The sequence below is a fragment of the Prionailurus viverrinus genome, chromosome B4 (genome assembly GCF_022837055.1).
Source record: "Prionailurus viverrinus isolate Anna chromosome B4, UM_Priviv_1.0, whole genome shotgun sequence".
In the NCBI taxonomy this organism is placed as follows: Eukaryota; Metazoa; Chordata; class Mammalia; order Carnivora; family Felidae; genus Prionailurus; species Prionailurus viverrinus.
This window is the reverse complement of record NC_062567.1, coordinates 1,955,038-1,972,403: the sequence shown is the minus strand read 5'-3', so window position 1 is coordinate 1,972,403 and position 17,366 is coordinate 1,955,038. Positions and strand designations below refer to the sequence as shown.

At 41.7% G+C, this 17,366-nt stretch overlaps 1 protein-coding gene across 5 annotated transcripts in view; it reads right to left on the bottom strand.

Annotated features, from left to right (window-relative positions):
* Positions 1-15,835, bottom strand: part of TASOR2 (transcription activation suppressor family member 2) — a 78,118-nt gene extending 62,283 nt beyond the window's left edge. For 3 of the 5 annotated variants that reach the window (XM_047867610.1, XM_047867613.1, XM_047867612.1), the window contains exon 1: positions 7,514-7,552. In XM_047867610.1, coding sequence (XP_047723566.1) covers positions 7,514-7,518 — 5 coding nt within the window. In that variant the 5' untranslated portion in view covers positions 7,519-7,552. Of the gene's footprint in view, positions 1-7,513; positions 7,553-15,619 lie in introns of those variants that run through there. The other 2 variants (XM_047867611.1, XM_047867615.1) reach the window with 2 other exon arrangements.
* Positions 15,836-17,366: the final 1,531 nt, after the last annotated feature.

The following is a 17,366-nucleotide window of genomic DNA, read 5'->3' as shown; positions in this document are numbered from 1 at the left end:
CTGGTAGAACTCCATGTTTCTAAATACAATAGCTGTATAAACTCATATCACTAATTTTGCTACGTCATTATTCAATGTTTCAATAAGTTGTATGCATTAATCATAGCTGGGCCACACTGGGTAGTCAATTTCCTTTTTTACATGATGTTTCATTTTTCTGAATTTAAGATGGTCTCTGCTTAAAATTCTCCCAGAGAACCCAAATCTCCCCCGAACAGATAGATACATCAAGTGTTTGGAGACGCCGTTTGTGCAGCATTGTGTCCTCCGGCTTCAGTCTGGACCTGTGCTCCCCGGTGAAGGACCTGTGCTCCAGGTGAAGGACCTGTGCTTCCTGGTGAAAGACCTGTGCTTCCCGGTGAAGGACCTGTGCTCTCCAGTGAACCAAAGAGCTTTGCGCCCTTGGTGGGGGATGCTGAGATACAGCACTGATGTATAAATGTTCAGCACGATCCCAGTTGGCAGAAACCAATGACCTGACTCAAACTTACATTCAAAGGATACAGAACAGCCAAAACAATTTTAGAAAAAATGGCAAATTTGAAGGATTCACCACCTGATTTCAAGAATCACCACAAAGCTAACGCAGTCACAACTGTGGTGTTTTAACGATAATACATACAGATCAGTGGGACAGCATGAGAGCTCAGAAACTGTCAGAAGGCTGCCAATATAACCCAAGAGGAAAAGAACTTGAAAAAAGATGATGCTATAACCACCAAATCAGAAAAAACAAACAAATATGAACCTCAACCCCTACCTCAAACCATAAAATTCAAATGGAAATGAATGACAGACATAAACGTAACCGCTAATGCTATGAAGTTCCTAGAAAAAGATCAAAAGAGAAAATTCTGACCAGGGGGCAGGTTAAGATTGCTTAGGGCATAAAAATCAGTTCTCATAAAAGAAAAACTGATACACCGGACTTCATGAAAACTATAAAACCTTCTGAGCTTCAAAAGACATCATTAAGAAATTAAAGTATTTGTGAAGGATGTGTATCCAGAATATACAAAGAAGTCTTTTTTTTTTTTTAATATTTATTTATTTTTGAGAGAGAGAGAGACAGAGCGTGAGGGAGAGAAGGACAGAGAGAGGGGGAAACACAGATTCCGAAGCAGACTCCAGGCTCTGAGCACAGAGCCCAATGTGGGTCTTGAACTCATGAACCGTGAGATCATGATCTGAGCCAAAGTCGGATGCCTAACTGACTGAGCCACCTAGGCGGCCCCAGAGTATACAAAGGACTCTTAAACACAATTCACAAACAACATACTAACAGCAAGTACGTACGTGGGAAAATGGTCAACATTATTAGTTATCAGGGAGGTGCCACTTGCTCACCAGAATGACTAAAATTAGAAAGACTGAGAATACTAAGTGTTGGCAAGGATGAGGAACCTCTGGAACTCTCATACATTCCTGGTAGGAATAGAAACCTGTATTGCTAATTGGAAAAATGTTTTGCCAGTTTCTTACAAAGTTAAATATGTACTTACTTTATGGCCCAGCAATTTTATTCCTACATATTTACCCAAGAAAAATGAAACATTATGTCCATAAAAAAAAAATGTGTACACGAACGGGGCACATAAGCTAAAACTGGAAACAATCTAAATGTTCATGATAGGTGTTTGGATAAACTATGGTCTTTTCATACAATATACTATTCTACTCAGGGATTTAAAAAAAAAAACCTGCTGATACATGCATGAATCTCAAAAACATTAAACTGGACAAAAGAAATCAGACATAAAAAGTACACACTGTAGGATCCATACATATACGAAGTTCTAGAATTGGTAAAACTAATCTGTAGTGATAATCGTATCAGTGGTTGTTGCGGGTGGAGGGCAGAAATAGAAAAACTGATTGCAAGTGAAGCAGGCATGAAGGAACTTTCTGGGGTGATATAAACATCCTATATTTTTATGGGTGTGTTGCTCACAGGGTCCACACATTTACCAAAATTCACTGAACTATATACTTAAAATGTGTTTAGCACCAAATATGGATATGAGATAGCATATAACATCTGACCCAAATCCAGTAAAATTACTGGATTTTATGTGACCATAAAAAAATTAATCTCAAGAGCCCCATGCTTAAAAAAAAAACAAAAACCAAGAACTACTTATAAATGACATAAGTTAAATTATAATGAAATTTAAAATGCTTGAACTGAATGACAATGAAAACACCTATCTGAACTTAGGCACATGCAAAATATCTACAAGAAAAAACTACAAGAAAACCATTACTTTTAAACGTACATGTTAAAGAAAAACATTTGAAAATCAGTGAACTGAAGAGTCAATTCAAGAACTTACAAAACAGAGAAGTGGTAAATTCAAAGAAAATAAGCAAAGGAAGTAAGTAATAAAGATTAGAAGCTAATTGAATAGAAGAACAAAGAACCACAGAGCAGGAACATATGTGGTACATATCCCCCCACCTGAGCCTTTTCTCACATATTTATATCAGTTAACTACTGCTTAGTAACAAGCCATCTCAAAATTCAGTAGCTGACAACCACAATCATTTACTACTGCTCACATTTCTACAATGTGGGCTGAATTAGGCTTAGTCCAGCTGGCATAGCTCCGATCCATATCTCTCTCATCTTCCTTCAGCCAGTGAACTAGCAGAGGCATGTTTTTCTCATGGAAATGGCAGAGGTGCAGAGAACAAATGTAGAACACCAAGTCCTCTTAAGGTTTATCAGGCCTGAAACTAACATACTGTCATTTCTACCTGATATTATTGCCCACACCAAGTCATACAGCCAAACTCAAAGTCAGCGGGGAGGAAGAGATATCCTGTCCCTTTAGTGGGAAGAAATGCAGAGTCAGGGCAGGAACGCAAAGAGGAGGAGAGCCCTGGGCTTCATAATACAATTGATAGTGATGATGGTTGGACATCCTTGTGAATATACTAAAAACTAATTAATTAAAAACCAATGTAATAAAATACTACATTAAAAAAATAAGAAAGAAATGCAATCTACCACAGTATCACTGTAAGGATGTTGTGCATATTCTTGTTTTTCATATTTAAACAAGATGAATTATCCTGAACCAGCAGAATGCTCAGGATGTAGGCAGGGTGAGAGCAGTTTTCCGTTTTCTTATTTTAGGAGTTCCCCCTTCTTCGTTCCTGCATCCAAGGATTTTTGAAAAAATAATACGGTTCCTTTGTTGTCAACCTGCAAGTGTACTGTGGATCAGGAGGGTGTGTGTACTTCCAGCTCTGTTTTCCTCTTCAAGATCACTAAGACGACACATCCCTTGCTTTCCAAGGTTATATACTCACTTCTAGGGAGTATTTTGCTAGCTCATTTTAAGATCTCTGGGCCACTCAGGTACTTTCCAATTCCTCTCTGCATTCCTTAATGGACACCATACGGCTGTTCAGTCTCAGCCTGGTAGGCAACGATTCTTTTAGGATGGGACTGCTGCCAGGACTGGATGGCTGCTGGAAATTTCTGAGCTATGCCCCCTCTGCACAACTCTGCCTTTTCTCATAGAACTACTGGGGCTTCCGAACAGTACTTATGTATATATTCAAGTTTACCGGGTTTCTTTTTCTCCTTCACTTGTTCAAAATGTAGTCTGAGAACTGCCCCCTGCCTCCCATTCTTTATGGAAGTAGAATGATTAAAAACTAATCTGGCCTTGTTCCTTTTGGAACTATACGTTCAGTCTGATGATTTGGTTTCATTCTGTTTTGTTCTTCAGGGCATCAGACAGAAGACCCATTCAACCCACAAACTCACATCTTCCAGTTCTGGGACTAGATGGTGGATGGTGGTTTCCTCCCACTGTGTAAGACAAAAGACCTCCTTGACTGGTGCTCTATTTTTCTTATCTTCGCACCCTTATTTTCTAATGCTTGTGGCCATTTTATTTTGGGGGGAGAGTTCTTCAGCTTTATTATCCAATCCTTATATATTTTTTTCTGCTCTTACAGAGCCCTTTTCTGTTTTCCAAATAATTAAAAAAAATAGAACCTCCTCTTCTTTCATGGATGTCGTATCATTTCTAAAGATGCTATAGTTTTATTTGGTTGAAGTTTCTTCTGTTAACTGCAGTAAATTTATTTCTACCAAGCTCCTTTTATTTCCTACTTATCTATCCCTGTTTGATTTCTTTCATGTTAGACACTTGCACCCAGTGGCTGGGGATCCTCTGCTGTCCATGTATGTTTACACGTGAGGCACTTAAAGCTGCCTGAAAGTCTGGTGCATCAACAGTGCTTCTTGACCAGCAGCCCTTACTCTTTCACATGATCTGATGGTGATGCAGCTGTTGAATCGGGCAAACTCCCGAAGTCCGTGTCTGTTAAATATTTTGCCATGGTTTGGTATGTTTCCCCAGAAAAGATTCCTTTAATATCTTGTTTAGAGGGAGCATAAGCTTGACTATTAGTTCTGAGAATCACACAGGAAGACAGTTCTGGTTTCACGCTTCAGTACACTTTCACTTAATCTTCATTTTCATTGAGGTGCTCTGCCCCTACCTCTGCTGTCTGGCATGCCCAGTGAACGTCTCCTGAGTGTCAACCTTCAGTCCTCTGTCTGGGTAGAGGGGAGGTAGACAGTTGTCTGGGTGCAGACAGCAGGGAAGGGAATCCAGAGCGTGAAAACTACAAAAATCATGACTCAGACCTTCTATTTCCACTCCACCCTTTATTCCCACCTTGACAAGTACCCGGTACTTCTAAATCCTGAGCTGCTGCCAGACTGCCTGGTGGGACTACGCCTGCCCCTTGATGGCTTCCGGGTCTTCAGCGTTCAGCATCCTCTAATCCACAAAGTCACTTATCACCTGACCATCTTCTTTCTAGTTTCCCAAAGCTGACTGCACCTGGCATCTACTTTCCCATTCTCTTTTTGTGGATTTACAACTTTATTGTTTTACTGTAACCTCAGTGGGATTTCCAGAGGGTGTATACAATTGGACATGTTACACTACAAGTGTCTACTTAATATAAGTCTTAATTTCTTCAATTAAAACATGTGGACTATATCCCCTAACTCTGGTAGTTACTATTGCCAGTGGTTGTTACTTTAACTTTTATCATTATGAAGACTTCACTTACTTAATGTATTGGCCGCAGACCTAAGTATATATCAAACAGCCAATAAATATTTCACTTAAAAAGAATTACCTTTTAGTGCATATATACTCAATAAGCAGGTCTTCATATCACAAAAAGTACAATCTCAAGTAGATCTTCAATGATATTTCTCGCACGGCACTCTCTTCCTTCCTTTTAGAGTACTTGTTATGATTCACAATTACATATTCATGGTTACTTCAGTAATGTCTACTTCCCCAATGAATCAAGCCCTATGAGGGCAGAAACCATTTCTGTTTTGCTTACTCAGCATCCAACCCAACGCATGGCATACAGTAAATATGTAACTGGTAACTAAATAAAAGAGTACATAATATTTAGACTATTTAATCTGTCCCAAAACTCAGTAAAAGGAATCAAGTTTCCCATCTTGAAAGCAGCCAAGTGCTAGTACCAAAGTCTGACAAAGAAAACATAAAAAAAGAAATTAAAGATTTACCTCTCTTATGAAGACAGATAACTAAAATCTTAAAACATATGCACTGGCAAAAAGAGTCCATCAGGATGTGAAAATGATAACAGGTATCAATCCAGATTCATTATAGGATTGTTAAAAATTGGTTCAATAAATAGGAAATCCAAACATTTAACTAACAACATCGATAGGTGGAAGTAAGACAACCACAGAGAGGCTGCTGGGTGGTGGGGTGACGCAGAAGAGAAACCAAATGGCAGACTGTCAAAACGAAGTTACCTTCTACCTGTTTATATTACGATGCCTTATAATGTGCAAATTTTTGTTGAAGAGGGTTTTTTTAATTTATGGATTATCTCTCACACTTAATCTAAAAAACAAGCTAAGATGCTCCCAAATAGAAGATTTATTTAATAACATAGAAAAATGTCCTACCATAAACTGTTTAGGGGAAAGAAAAGCAAATTATAAAAGAGAAGCATATGTACCCATACATCTTTAAGAACACACAACACAGTTTAAACAACAGTCATCTTCTGCATAACACTTAACAACATCCACTATCTTTCTTGTTTATTTGGTTATCCTCTCAGCACTAGTTTATTCATTTCATGAGTACAGGGAATCTGTCCTTTTCCAAGCTGTATCCCCAGTGCCTAGATCAGTGCCTGGTACACAATAAGGTTTCAATAAACACTTATGTAATGAATCAATTCATTTTTCTACTGGAAAAATCATCAATTCCAGATCATTTTTCTACTCACCTTGACCCACCTTCCCCTGACTTACCACTGAGTTCCAGCTATACTGATCTTTCTGATCCAGGCTCTTTCCTCTTTTCAGACCTTTGCATATGCCGTTATTTCTGACTAAAACGTTCTTTCTCCTGTTCCATCCATGGCTTAGTTCCTGTTCTTCCTTTAGTGAAATCTACAAGTTTTTCCCTCAGAGAAACCTTGTTTTCTTTAAAGCACTCATTACAACATGCAATTATTTTATCAATTTCCTTTTTGGGGGCTCATCTCTCCCACCAGACTGTAAGACCTATGCAGGCAGATACTCTCTCTTGTTCACCAGAGTCCCCCAGTGTCCAGCAGAGCTCACAGCACCACAGGAGGTACTCAATACCAAGTTATCTTTAGGTGGGTCAAGTATAGGTAATTTTTGTTTTTGTTTTTTTGTAACTTTTTGTATTATCTAAAAGTTGACATAAGCATAAATACAATCTGGGGGAAATAAAGCAATTTTCACTTTGTAAAAAAAAAAAAAAAAAAAAAAAGAGATCTCCTACAGCCCTAAGTGGAAGCAAGCTAGTTTTTTAAATATGAAGACAAAGTAAAGAAAACAAGTGTAAATAACAGTTGCCATAAGGCAAAACAATGGAGCCCCATAAACAAAGTGTTCTGTTAAAAAAAAGAAAATACTATGGAATGAGAAAGGTAGGAATTTCACAAAATTTTTAAAAGATATAAAAAAGTTTGCCAGACACAGAAGTTTAAATGTTTTCTCATGCCCAGATAATCATACACAGAAGGAATAAAAAAGCAAATGTGAATGAAGCACAAAACACCCGTATCACTGTTTTACATTTCAGAAGATGACCTAAAACACGGACCGTCTGCACACACGGGAGAGTTGTAAGAAGCAATCCTGCTCTCTAGAAGTTTCCGCAAGGGCTTCCTCACCACCATACTTACAGAATCCAGGGAGTACTGAGGAGCGAGGACTGAGGAGCAAGGACCTCGGGAAGCCTTTATGGACCTTCCAACCTGTTCCCGAAGCCCCCCCCCGCCAAAGCTTCATTCCCTAAAGTCCCTTAAAGGTTAGACACCTAGTCTGTCCCTTCTTCCAGTCTCGCTGGTGCCCGGCGCTGGGGAAGGCAGCTGGCTGGCCAGCTGGGGCGCCCTGGCAGCAGTGGGGGGCCGGGCCCGCGCTGGGGGCCGGCCCCTCCCTCACCTCATGGTACATGGGGCAGGGGGCTGCGCCCCTGCCCCGCCGGCCCGGTCGGCCCCCTCCCGCCAGCAGAGGCCAGTGCGGCAGCCAGGGCGGCGCGGGACTGCTCCTTTTAAAAGTCAACGAGGACTGCCGACCGCGAGCCGGCGCACGGCGTAGGCGCAGGGCCCAGACCCCCAGGTGCAGACCCCGGCAAGGCGGTCGTGGGAGATGCAATCGGGCTCCAGGCCTGGCGGATTGAGCGGAGCGCCCTTCGTCCTTCCTCCTTCTCTGAGGTCTCCCAATACCCCTAGGTGTTCATTGGTATTTTACAGTGACTGCTCTAAGCTTCCGTTTCTTCAAGGGTCTTGCTCACGGGCTCTCAGTCGTGATGACGGATGGCAAACCTCAGATCTAAGCTGAAATCCAGGCCTTTTCACTACAGTGATCCCCAATTATTCCAAATCAGTGCCCCTATAAAGCTTTCCCAGTATCGTCTATATAAATCCACCAGTTACAGTTTCATGGGGCTTTCTTGTAGAATTTACAAAAATAGGTCTATAGAACATGATTTTGAGTACTCCACATACTCCAGGAGATGCTGATATCAAGCACCTGTGGTCAGGATGGGGGTTCCCCCTCCCTCCCTCCCTCCCTCCCTCTCTCTCTTTCTCTCTCTCTCTCACACACACACACACACACACACACACACACACAGAGCCCCGCAGCCCTAACAAAATCTACCAAAAATAAAACTGAGGGAGGGGGCATGAAGTATTTGGCCTGACCCAAGGACATCTTTGCTTTTGACTCATGTTTTAACAAAGTTAGAGAAGACATCCACATGCATTTCCCAAACCATATCTGCATTTGCTAGAGGAAAATCTAATCAGGAGATCCTAGAGAATCATTACCACTATTGTGTTGTACATATAGAAAACATTCAGGAAAATCTGAACTCACAAAGCAAATTGCTTAAATCATAATGAATCACGTCGATTAATTATGTAGTATTTAAAATAACAAACTCACTTTGGGTATTTAGTATATCCAGTGGAAGAGAAATTTTTTTTAAAAAAACATTTTTGGAGGATTATATCCATTGTGTGAAATGAGATCTACCCACGCATTATGACATTTTCATTTAACTTTCATTTACTTTTGGATTTAACATTCAATTTTTAAAGATAGGTTTAACATCCTCAGAATCCACTCTGACAGTAAAAAGTATTTTTGTATATCAAGCAAATGCTTATAATCTTGTATCTACCAAATTTTGTTTTCTCTCTTGCCATGCTATATAGATTCTTTGGCCACTATACTTTCCACGTTCAAGATTATGCACCTTTTACTGGAACCATTTCGAAGTTTATATGGTGTCATTTTTAGACATCTGTAGAAAGTAACTGACCTTTGTTCTGGCTCCTTATCAAACCGGATTAACTAATTTGTGCCTTAAACTATCAGCCTGCAATGAAATGGCTGCATGACACTTACTCCTGTATTTATTACAAGGACATTGTTAGGTAGTTTTGTACCTCTTACAAGAAAATCCTAAGAATAAATTTTTCTCAGGGACAATTACATTTTCAAACCTGCTTTGGATTCGTTTGTCACATATGATGAAAGAGAGAGTGACCTAATTTGTGCCATAACAAAAATCATTTTTTTTTTTTTTTTTTTTGCTCACACCCCTAGAAATATCCCATTCCAAATTCGCTGGGCAAAGAAGAGGCCTCTTCGCTGACAGTGGCTCCCAGAGAAAGGATAACCACAGGTAAAGCAGGTACTTCAACTGGTCAAACTGGATCTCAGGAGTTGGGGTCTTGAATATTCTAATGAGGGAGGGAGCAGGTGTACTCAAAAAATTCTAAACAGGGTCCATTTCACCATGCCAAGGAAAGTAGTGAGTCTTTACACAGAATATAGCAAGGGATTTAATTATCCAATTAAGTATTATTAAAATCTTATTAAGGGAAAACAAAGTATGCCCCAGACATTTCTTATGATAAAAGCAGTAATTTTAAAAAGAGAAGCCAAATTTAAAACAAAAACAAAAGGCCAACTGAATTAATCAATAAAAACTGTTACTTTTAGCATAAATGAAATAACCTTGTAGCAAATATAATCAAGAAAGAAAAATTAAATATCAGAAAAGGAGGCTATAACCACAAATACAGGAAAGATAGTCCTAAAATTATGTTATCATACACAGCTTATACCAATTAATTTGAAAACTATAAAAATATACTTTACCAACATTGGTCTAAAAAGAAGAAACGTCTAAAAAAACCATTTACGATGAAAGCACAGAAACGGTAGTCATAGTCCTACCCCTTCTCCCAAAAGACTAGTTCCAGAGTTTCATTGTCAAGTTTCACTTCTCACTTATCAGATTATCATAAATCCATGTGTTTGGCAATGCATTCTGTTGGGGAAGGCTGTAAGAGACAAAGTGAAGAGAAAAGCAAAAGAACAGGAGAAAATATTTACTATATATACAGATTATAAAAGACTGATTTATACATTAAGATGGACAGATCAACAGAAGATAGAATTGGAAATTCACAGTTCAGGAATTATGAATAGCCAACAAACACATTTCAAAACATCTCTAATTTATGGATTTAAGAAGCCAAACAATTCCAAGCAAGATAAAGATACATTACTCTGAAATAGCAAGAGCTAAAGACAAAAAGAAAAGTACCAAAGCAGCCAGAGAAAAAGGAATTGAGAGACTGACAGCTGACTTCTCAATAGCAATAATGGAAAAAAACAAAGGAATGAGGAAGGAGATCTTCAGTGTACTAAACAACTGCCAACAGAAACCACTCTATTTAGCAAAAACATCTTCCATAAATGACAGTGAAACAAAGACAATTTCAGGCAAACAAAAGCAGGGACAGTTCATCATCAAATGACCCTTCAGTAAAAGCCATCCCAAGGGATATTCTTTGAACAGAAGGAAAAGGGCCCTAGAGGATGTTCTAAAAGATAAAAGCAGTTGGGGCACCTGGGTGGCTCAGTCGTTCAAGCATTAGACTTCAGCTCAGGTCCTGATCTCACAGTTCCTGAATTCAACCCCCACGTCAGGCTCTGTGCTGACAGCTCAGAGCCTGGAGCCTGCTTCCAATTCTGTACCTCCTTCTCCCCTGCTCACACTCTCTTTCTCAAAAATAAATAAAGATTAAAAAAAAATTTTTTTTTAAATAAAAGATAAAAGCAGCAATAGAGAAAAGTAGTACAAATGTGGGGACATGTAAATAAGCATCAACTGTAAAACACAACATTAATTCTAAACAGGCCCCCTTCTGTCTGGTAAGAATAGTATTTAAAAAATTAAAATATATGATAACATATAAGTCATACAGGGGCTGAGTGAAGTTAAATTTTTGAGGTTCTTGTATTGTCTAAGAGGAAGGTAAAAGTATTGTTGTTCTGCTTTGTTTTAGGTTAAAAAAATTTTTTTTAATGTTTATTTTTGACAAAGAGAAAGAGAAAGAGAGAGAGAGGGAGAGAGGATGAGTGGGGGAGGGGCAGAGAGAGAGGGAGACACAGAATCCGAAGCAGGCTCCAGGCTCTGAGCTGTCAGCACTGAGCCTGACGACGCAGGGCCCGAACTCACGGACCTCGAGATCATGTCCTGAGCCGAAGCAGGATGCTCAACTGCCTGAGCCACCCAGGTGCCCCTGTTTTAGGTTTTTAAATGTCAAGGATGCATATTTATGGGAGAATTATAAAAAGAAAAAAAAAGTTTATTTTCCAAACTAGGACATGGGGAAAATGGAATGATAAAGATATTAAATGAATATTTAATAAATAACAAAAGGGAGAGAAAAGAAACATAGAACAGCCAGGACAAACAGCACAAAATAAGAGCAATTACAGTGAATGTAAATAGGTTATATGTCCCATGCCCTAAAACTGCATTTAAAAAAAATTTTTCTCCTATTTATTTATTTTGTAAGAGAGTGGATAGAGGGGGGGCAGGGACAGAGAAAGAGAGAGGGAGGGAGAGAATCCCCAGCAGGGTCTACGCTGTCAGCACAGAGCCTGACATGGGGCTCGATCTCACAAACCGTGAGATTGTGACCTGAGCGGACATCAAGAGATGGGCTTAACTGACTGAGCCACCCTGGCGCCCCTAAAACTGCATTTAAAAATTCCAACAGATGCTCTTTAAAAGAGACATCAAGAACATACAAGTGCCTGAGTCTGTAACTTTTTCCAAAGAGTTTAACAAATGAATAAAATTAAACACAAAAAGAAATGTATGACAGAGAAAATCATGAAGCGTAACAGACTATGAGCAAGATGAATTAACAGCATGGAGGGAAGGGAAAAATATTCAACATCAAAACTGATAAAAGGAGACATAATTATATACACTTCACTCATTAAAAATAGCAAGAGGGTACTTTTAACAACTCTGTGCCTATAAATATTAAAAATTCAGACAAAATAGAGACCTACAAAAATCTAATCAATATTGACAATTTTTTTAATGTTCAGTAATCCTGTAGCCACTAAAAAAAATTAAATCACTTGATTTAATTTGATCAAATTAAATCAAAAATTTGCCACCAATAAAATTTCAGACGCAAGTGGATTCAATGGTAAATTCTACCACAACTGGTTATCTACTGAGAATAAAATTAAATTATATCTATATTCCAAACTACCCACAATTAAGAATCCCAAGTATACAGACACAAAATGAAAATCTTTAAAATTACATCACAGAAAGAAAAGGTATTTGCAACCCATTTAACTATAAAACATTAGTACCCAGAATGTGTAAAGAAGTCCTACAGTCCAACAACCCAATAAAAAACAGAAATGGGTAGGTGATATGAACAGTACAAAGGAAAAAAAAAAAGGCTTTTAAACTTATGAAAAGATGCTCAGTCATAATGATCTGTAAATGGATTTATCAAACTGTCAAAACATACAAGTTTAGCAATGCATCCTGGGGGGGGGGGGGGCTTTGAGGAGTATCAGAGAAAAATATAACTATCTTAAAAGGTTATTAAAACATTTCTCCCTTTCCTAAATACACAGCTGAGTGCGTCTGGATTTTCTTCACATACTTTTGTTCTGTTTTTTTTTTTTTTTTCATTTTTTAAAATGTTTATTTACTTTTGAGACAGAAAGAGAGCAAGTGAGCAAGCAAGCTAGCAGGGGAGAGGCAGAGAGAGAGGGAGACACAGAATCCGAATCAGGCTCCAGGCTCTGAGTTGTCAGCACAAAGCCTGATGCAAGGCTCAAACCCTTGAACTGTGATATCATGGCCTGAGGCAAAGTTTGATGTTCAACTGTAGGAGACACCCAGGTGCCCGTTCCTCATATACTTTCAAACAGAACAATATATTGCAACAGACTGAATGCAGAAGCAGACATGATACTGAGACATTAAAGGTATTTGCAAAAATGTAAAAACAATGCCACTCTTGTCACTAATTTTTGAATAGTTTTTTTTTCATTAAAATGTTATTTATATTAAGATGTAAGAGGCTTATTATCATTATTTAGAGGTGCCAATACATATACAAATAGATACTGTATCTACTATACTTAAGATCAATCAGTTTTAATAACTAACATGATATAATCCATATAAAAAAAAACGCTTCAGGGTCCTCGACAGTTTTTAGGATCATAAAGGAGTCATGAGACCAAAGAGTTTCTGAATTACTGAACTACAGGCACATGCTTCAATACTGATGAATTTCAGAAACATAATGTTTAAGTGATTCACATAATTCAAAAACAGGTGAAAGTAAACAGTGCGTTGATTAAGAATATATACCTAAGTGATAAAACTGCACAGAAAGGCAAGGGAATAATTAACACAAAATTCAGGATGACCATGGTGATGGGGCAGCAATACACGCTTCTGGGGAGAGGCACACACAAAAGCTTGTAAGGTGCTTGTGATGTCCTGTTAAGCTGGGCACACAGATATACTTTTTTTTTTAGCAGTACATATAAATGGTATACTTCACACAAAAATTTTAATAGAAGAAACAAAGGGACATACCTACTCTCCTAGAAGGAAAAACTCAAAAGAATGTCTCTTCTCAAATTAATCTATAAATTCAATGCAATCACAAACAATATGCCAATATCCCAAGATTTTCTATAGAACTTGGAAAGATGGTTCTAAATTTCACCTGGAAGAAAAATGCAAAAAAAGCCCAAAGCTTTTTTCAAAAGAAAGTACCAAAATGTATTACAAAGCTACAATAATTAAAACAGTGCGGTAGTAGCTAAATGGGTCAAAGAGTTTTGAACCCAATTAAGGGGGGACAAAAAAAAGGCAAGGATTATGACCCAGCCAAAATGTCCTTCCACCCAAGGAAGATAAAAATTAAAATAAGATGTTATTTTCAAGTTAGAAAATTAGTCAGATATGAAAGAAATACTGTTAACATCCACTGCTGGCTAGCTAGCAGGGAAACAAAGCATACCCTTAGATAGTAGATATTTAAGGATACACTATTTGAGGACAATTTAACAGCATTAATAGCCAGCATTCTCACAGGGAATTAACTCTTCAGAAATACTATCACTGGCACACGATGCATTGCTTGTCACAAGAAAAAAAAATAACTAGAACATCGTAAAATTTGAAAATAAATGTCCACCGGTAATAAAAGACCCGTTTGGTAATGGTAAAGACGCCATTACCTATTTAACTACACTAAGTAGACAATACACTACGTGTATTTAACCAACACTACGTCTCGAGTGTTTTTAGGCACTTCGGGAATTTTAATTCATTTGAGCAACTATGTCTGGGGTTCAGCAGATGCTTGCAATACAGCTCTTTTAAAGAGACCCGGTTACACTGGGGCAAATGTCCCGAAAACCCCACATTTCAAACACTGTTCTCTGCCTTCCCTACAGTCATCATGTACACTTGGTCCCTTTTTACTTTCCTCTAGTCTGGGTTAGTCATTTGCGGACGGGCTGAACACGCTGCCTGGCCCTGTCCAGTTCGAGAAGGCAGGTCTTCCAACCGAAGAGTATCGTCACAGCTGCTTTGTTAGGAAACTCCGGAGTCGGCTTCCTCCCCATCTCACACCCCCTTTCCCCCTTCCGACACCTAAAGCACCAGCGGGCCCTTGGATCGCTAACGTTACCCCAGTAACACCGTACACTCTCTCGACACTCAAGTTCATGGTGTATTTTTTTGCTCATGACCCCCACCGGCCTAACTGTACCTTACAGGGAAAGTAAAAGAAGGGTAAGGCGGGCCTATTTCAGCTTCTGACTTCAAACAGACCAGTACGGACTCCGTGAAACCTGAGGATGTGCAAAGCGTCCTCCTCAAGCCCCGAGGTAAACGTGCCGCGTTCCCCGACGCAACGCGGCTGGGGGGCTGAACGCGCGGGGTGGGCGTGCACAGACACAACTACCACCCGGCTTAGGCGCCCCTGGAGTCTCCTGCCCAACGACCCGCCCCGTGCACGGACCCCCTCCCTCCAGCCCTGCGCGAAGGAAGAAAAGGTCCCGCACCGCCGTGGATTCACCCAGAAGGAAGGAAACCCGAGAGGCAGACCTCACACACAAGCCTTAAAAAAAAAAAAAAAAAAAAAAAGAACGACCGAATAGCCAGTCCGAGCCCGGGGAGCCCGGGGAGCCCGGGGAGCCCGGGGAGCCCAGCTCGCCCGAGTACGGATCGTTCCACCGCCCGCCGGGGACGCGCAGCTCGGGGGACGCGCCTCAACAGCCCTGGACGTTGTGCCTCCCAGGGGGAAAGAGCACTCCGGAAGCCCCCCCCACGGACGTGCCAAATGCTGACGTCGCGGCCACGAGCTGGGGTCCCTCTGCCAGCAACACCCCGAACGGCCGCGGACGACCAAGGGTGGACTCCTCGAAGGAGCAGCGCCGCCCAAGCCAGCCTGAAATCCACCCCGCCCCCCGCCCCGAGCAAACCCGCAAGGAAGCGTCTGGCACCCGGCAAGCGAGAAAAGCAGGCGACGGCAAACGTCAATTAGAACCGGGTTTGAGTGACAATAGCGAAGCCCCGACGAGCCTCCGCGAAAGCGCCCGCCGGGAGGACGGCGGCTCCTCCGGCCAGCCTGCCAGGTGCACCGAGGGGCGCCCAGCCCGGGGGAGGCTCACCTGTCTTCGGAGCTGCCGCCGCCGCCGCCGCCGCCCCCCGGAATTTCAGGTTCTGGTTCAGTTTCTTCCCCATGCTCGCAGCCGCCCGCTTCTCCACGCAGGCGCTTCCTCCCTCGCGGTCCCCGCGGCCGAATGTGACAGGGACTTCCGGGCTGGTTCACCACCCGCCGAGCCCGTCCTTCTCCCCGGCCGCCGACTCGCCGGCTCCGGGACCTCCTGAGGGAGCCGTCGGCGCGGTCTGCACAGGCTCTCCAGAGGCGCGCCGCGCGTCCTTCCCCTCCGCACCGACGCCGGCAGCGCCCGGCGGCCCCGGCGCCCAGCCCGCAGGCACCGCCACGCTCGTCAGCCAAATGTCGCTCTTGCCACAGAAACTCATAGGAAAGAACGGACCCCGAGACGCGCCCCAGCCTGAGAGAACATGTCGATTACCTCAGACACAGAGGCACGAAACCGGAAGTAAAACCCCTGGCCTCAGGAACCGGAGAGCTTGGGAGGAGGAAAAAAAAAAAAAAAAAAAAGAGAAAGTGAAAACTGAACCGTGGTGAAAGGCAGGAGCCAATCACTGAGTGGGAATCTATGCGCAGGCGCGGGCTGCGGCCGGCGTCCACGCGGCGTTCGCCTCTCCCCATTGCGCAGGCGCGACGCTGCAGCGAGCCCTGGGATTGGAGTACGGAGTCTGGCGTGCGCAGCTGCGGGTGGGACGAAGTCGAGCGGGGTGTCTCCAGGGCTTGGTGCGTGGCCGGATGCGGAAGACGTTCCCGGGAACATGTCCGGCCGCCATGATGGCTCTGCGTATATTCCAGCCTCTGGCTTGCGTTGGCCTGGGATGTTTGTCTCCCATCGTGTCTCGTGAGGGTGCGGTGGAGACACTTGTTTTGTCTTGCCCCAAAGCGACATTTATAAAACCTTGTAGCTTAATAAATGTTACAGCCCTAAAAATAACCTTAAACGTTGAAGTGTTAACCTGAAAAATAGAACTGTAATTTTACCAGGCTTATTTATAAACAGACGAAATTGTAAGGGTTAAATTGTAGTGTAGGGGTAACGTGTAGCTTGAGAGAGAACAGCTTTGTGTTGACACTGTAGTTTGAAAAATAACAGCCTTGCTTTACTCTTGTGAATTACGCTTCATACTCTTGTAAATCAGGCTTCACCAATTAAGGAAACAAAACTTCAAAGAAAACATCAGAGCCAGGGTCAAGGAGATCCACTGGTTGCAACTTAACCACAGAAAGTCTGAAATAATCACCTCATCCGGCAACTGTTTCTAACTCATCTGGGAACTGTTTCTCTGTTCTGTTCCCAGGTGATGATAAAACGATGTGATCGGCTATAAAAACTCTGTACCCCGACTGTTCGAGGCTGCACTCTGATCAAGAGTGTTGGTCCCGATCTGTCTGCCTTGCCTCTCATTACAATAAACTTTGTTGTGACTGTCACTGGTGCCTGTGGCATTCTGTTTCAGGAGTGGTGTGGATGCAACAAAATGTCATTCAAGACAGGCCTGGTGAACTACAGGCAAATCCAAAGGACAAAGGAGGAACGTGTACTTTTATAAAGGAGGAAGTTGGGAGAGGGAGTTGTGACATTTCATTGGAGGAGACGTTGTGGTCAGTTCTCATTGCCTGGGTTGTTGTCTGGAAGGAGAAAAATCTTCCTGCTGGGGTAAGCTTCCACCAGGGCCACCTGGGTGGCTCAGTTGGTTGAGCATCTGACTCCGGCTCAGGTCATGATCTCAGTTTGTGAG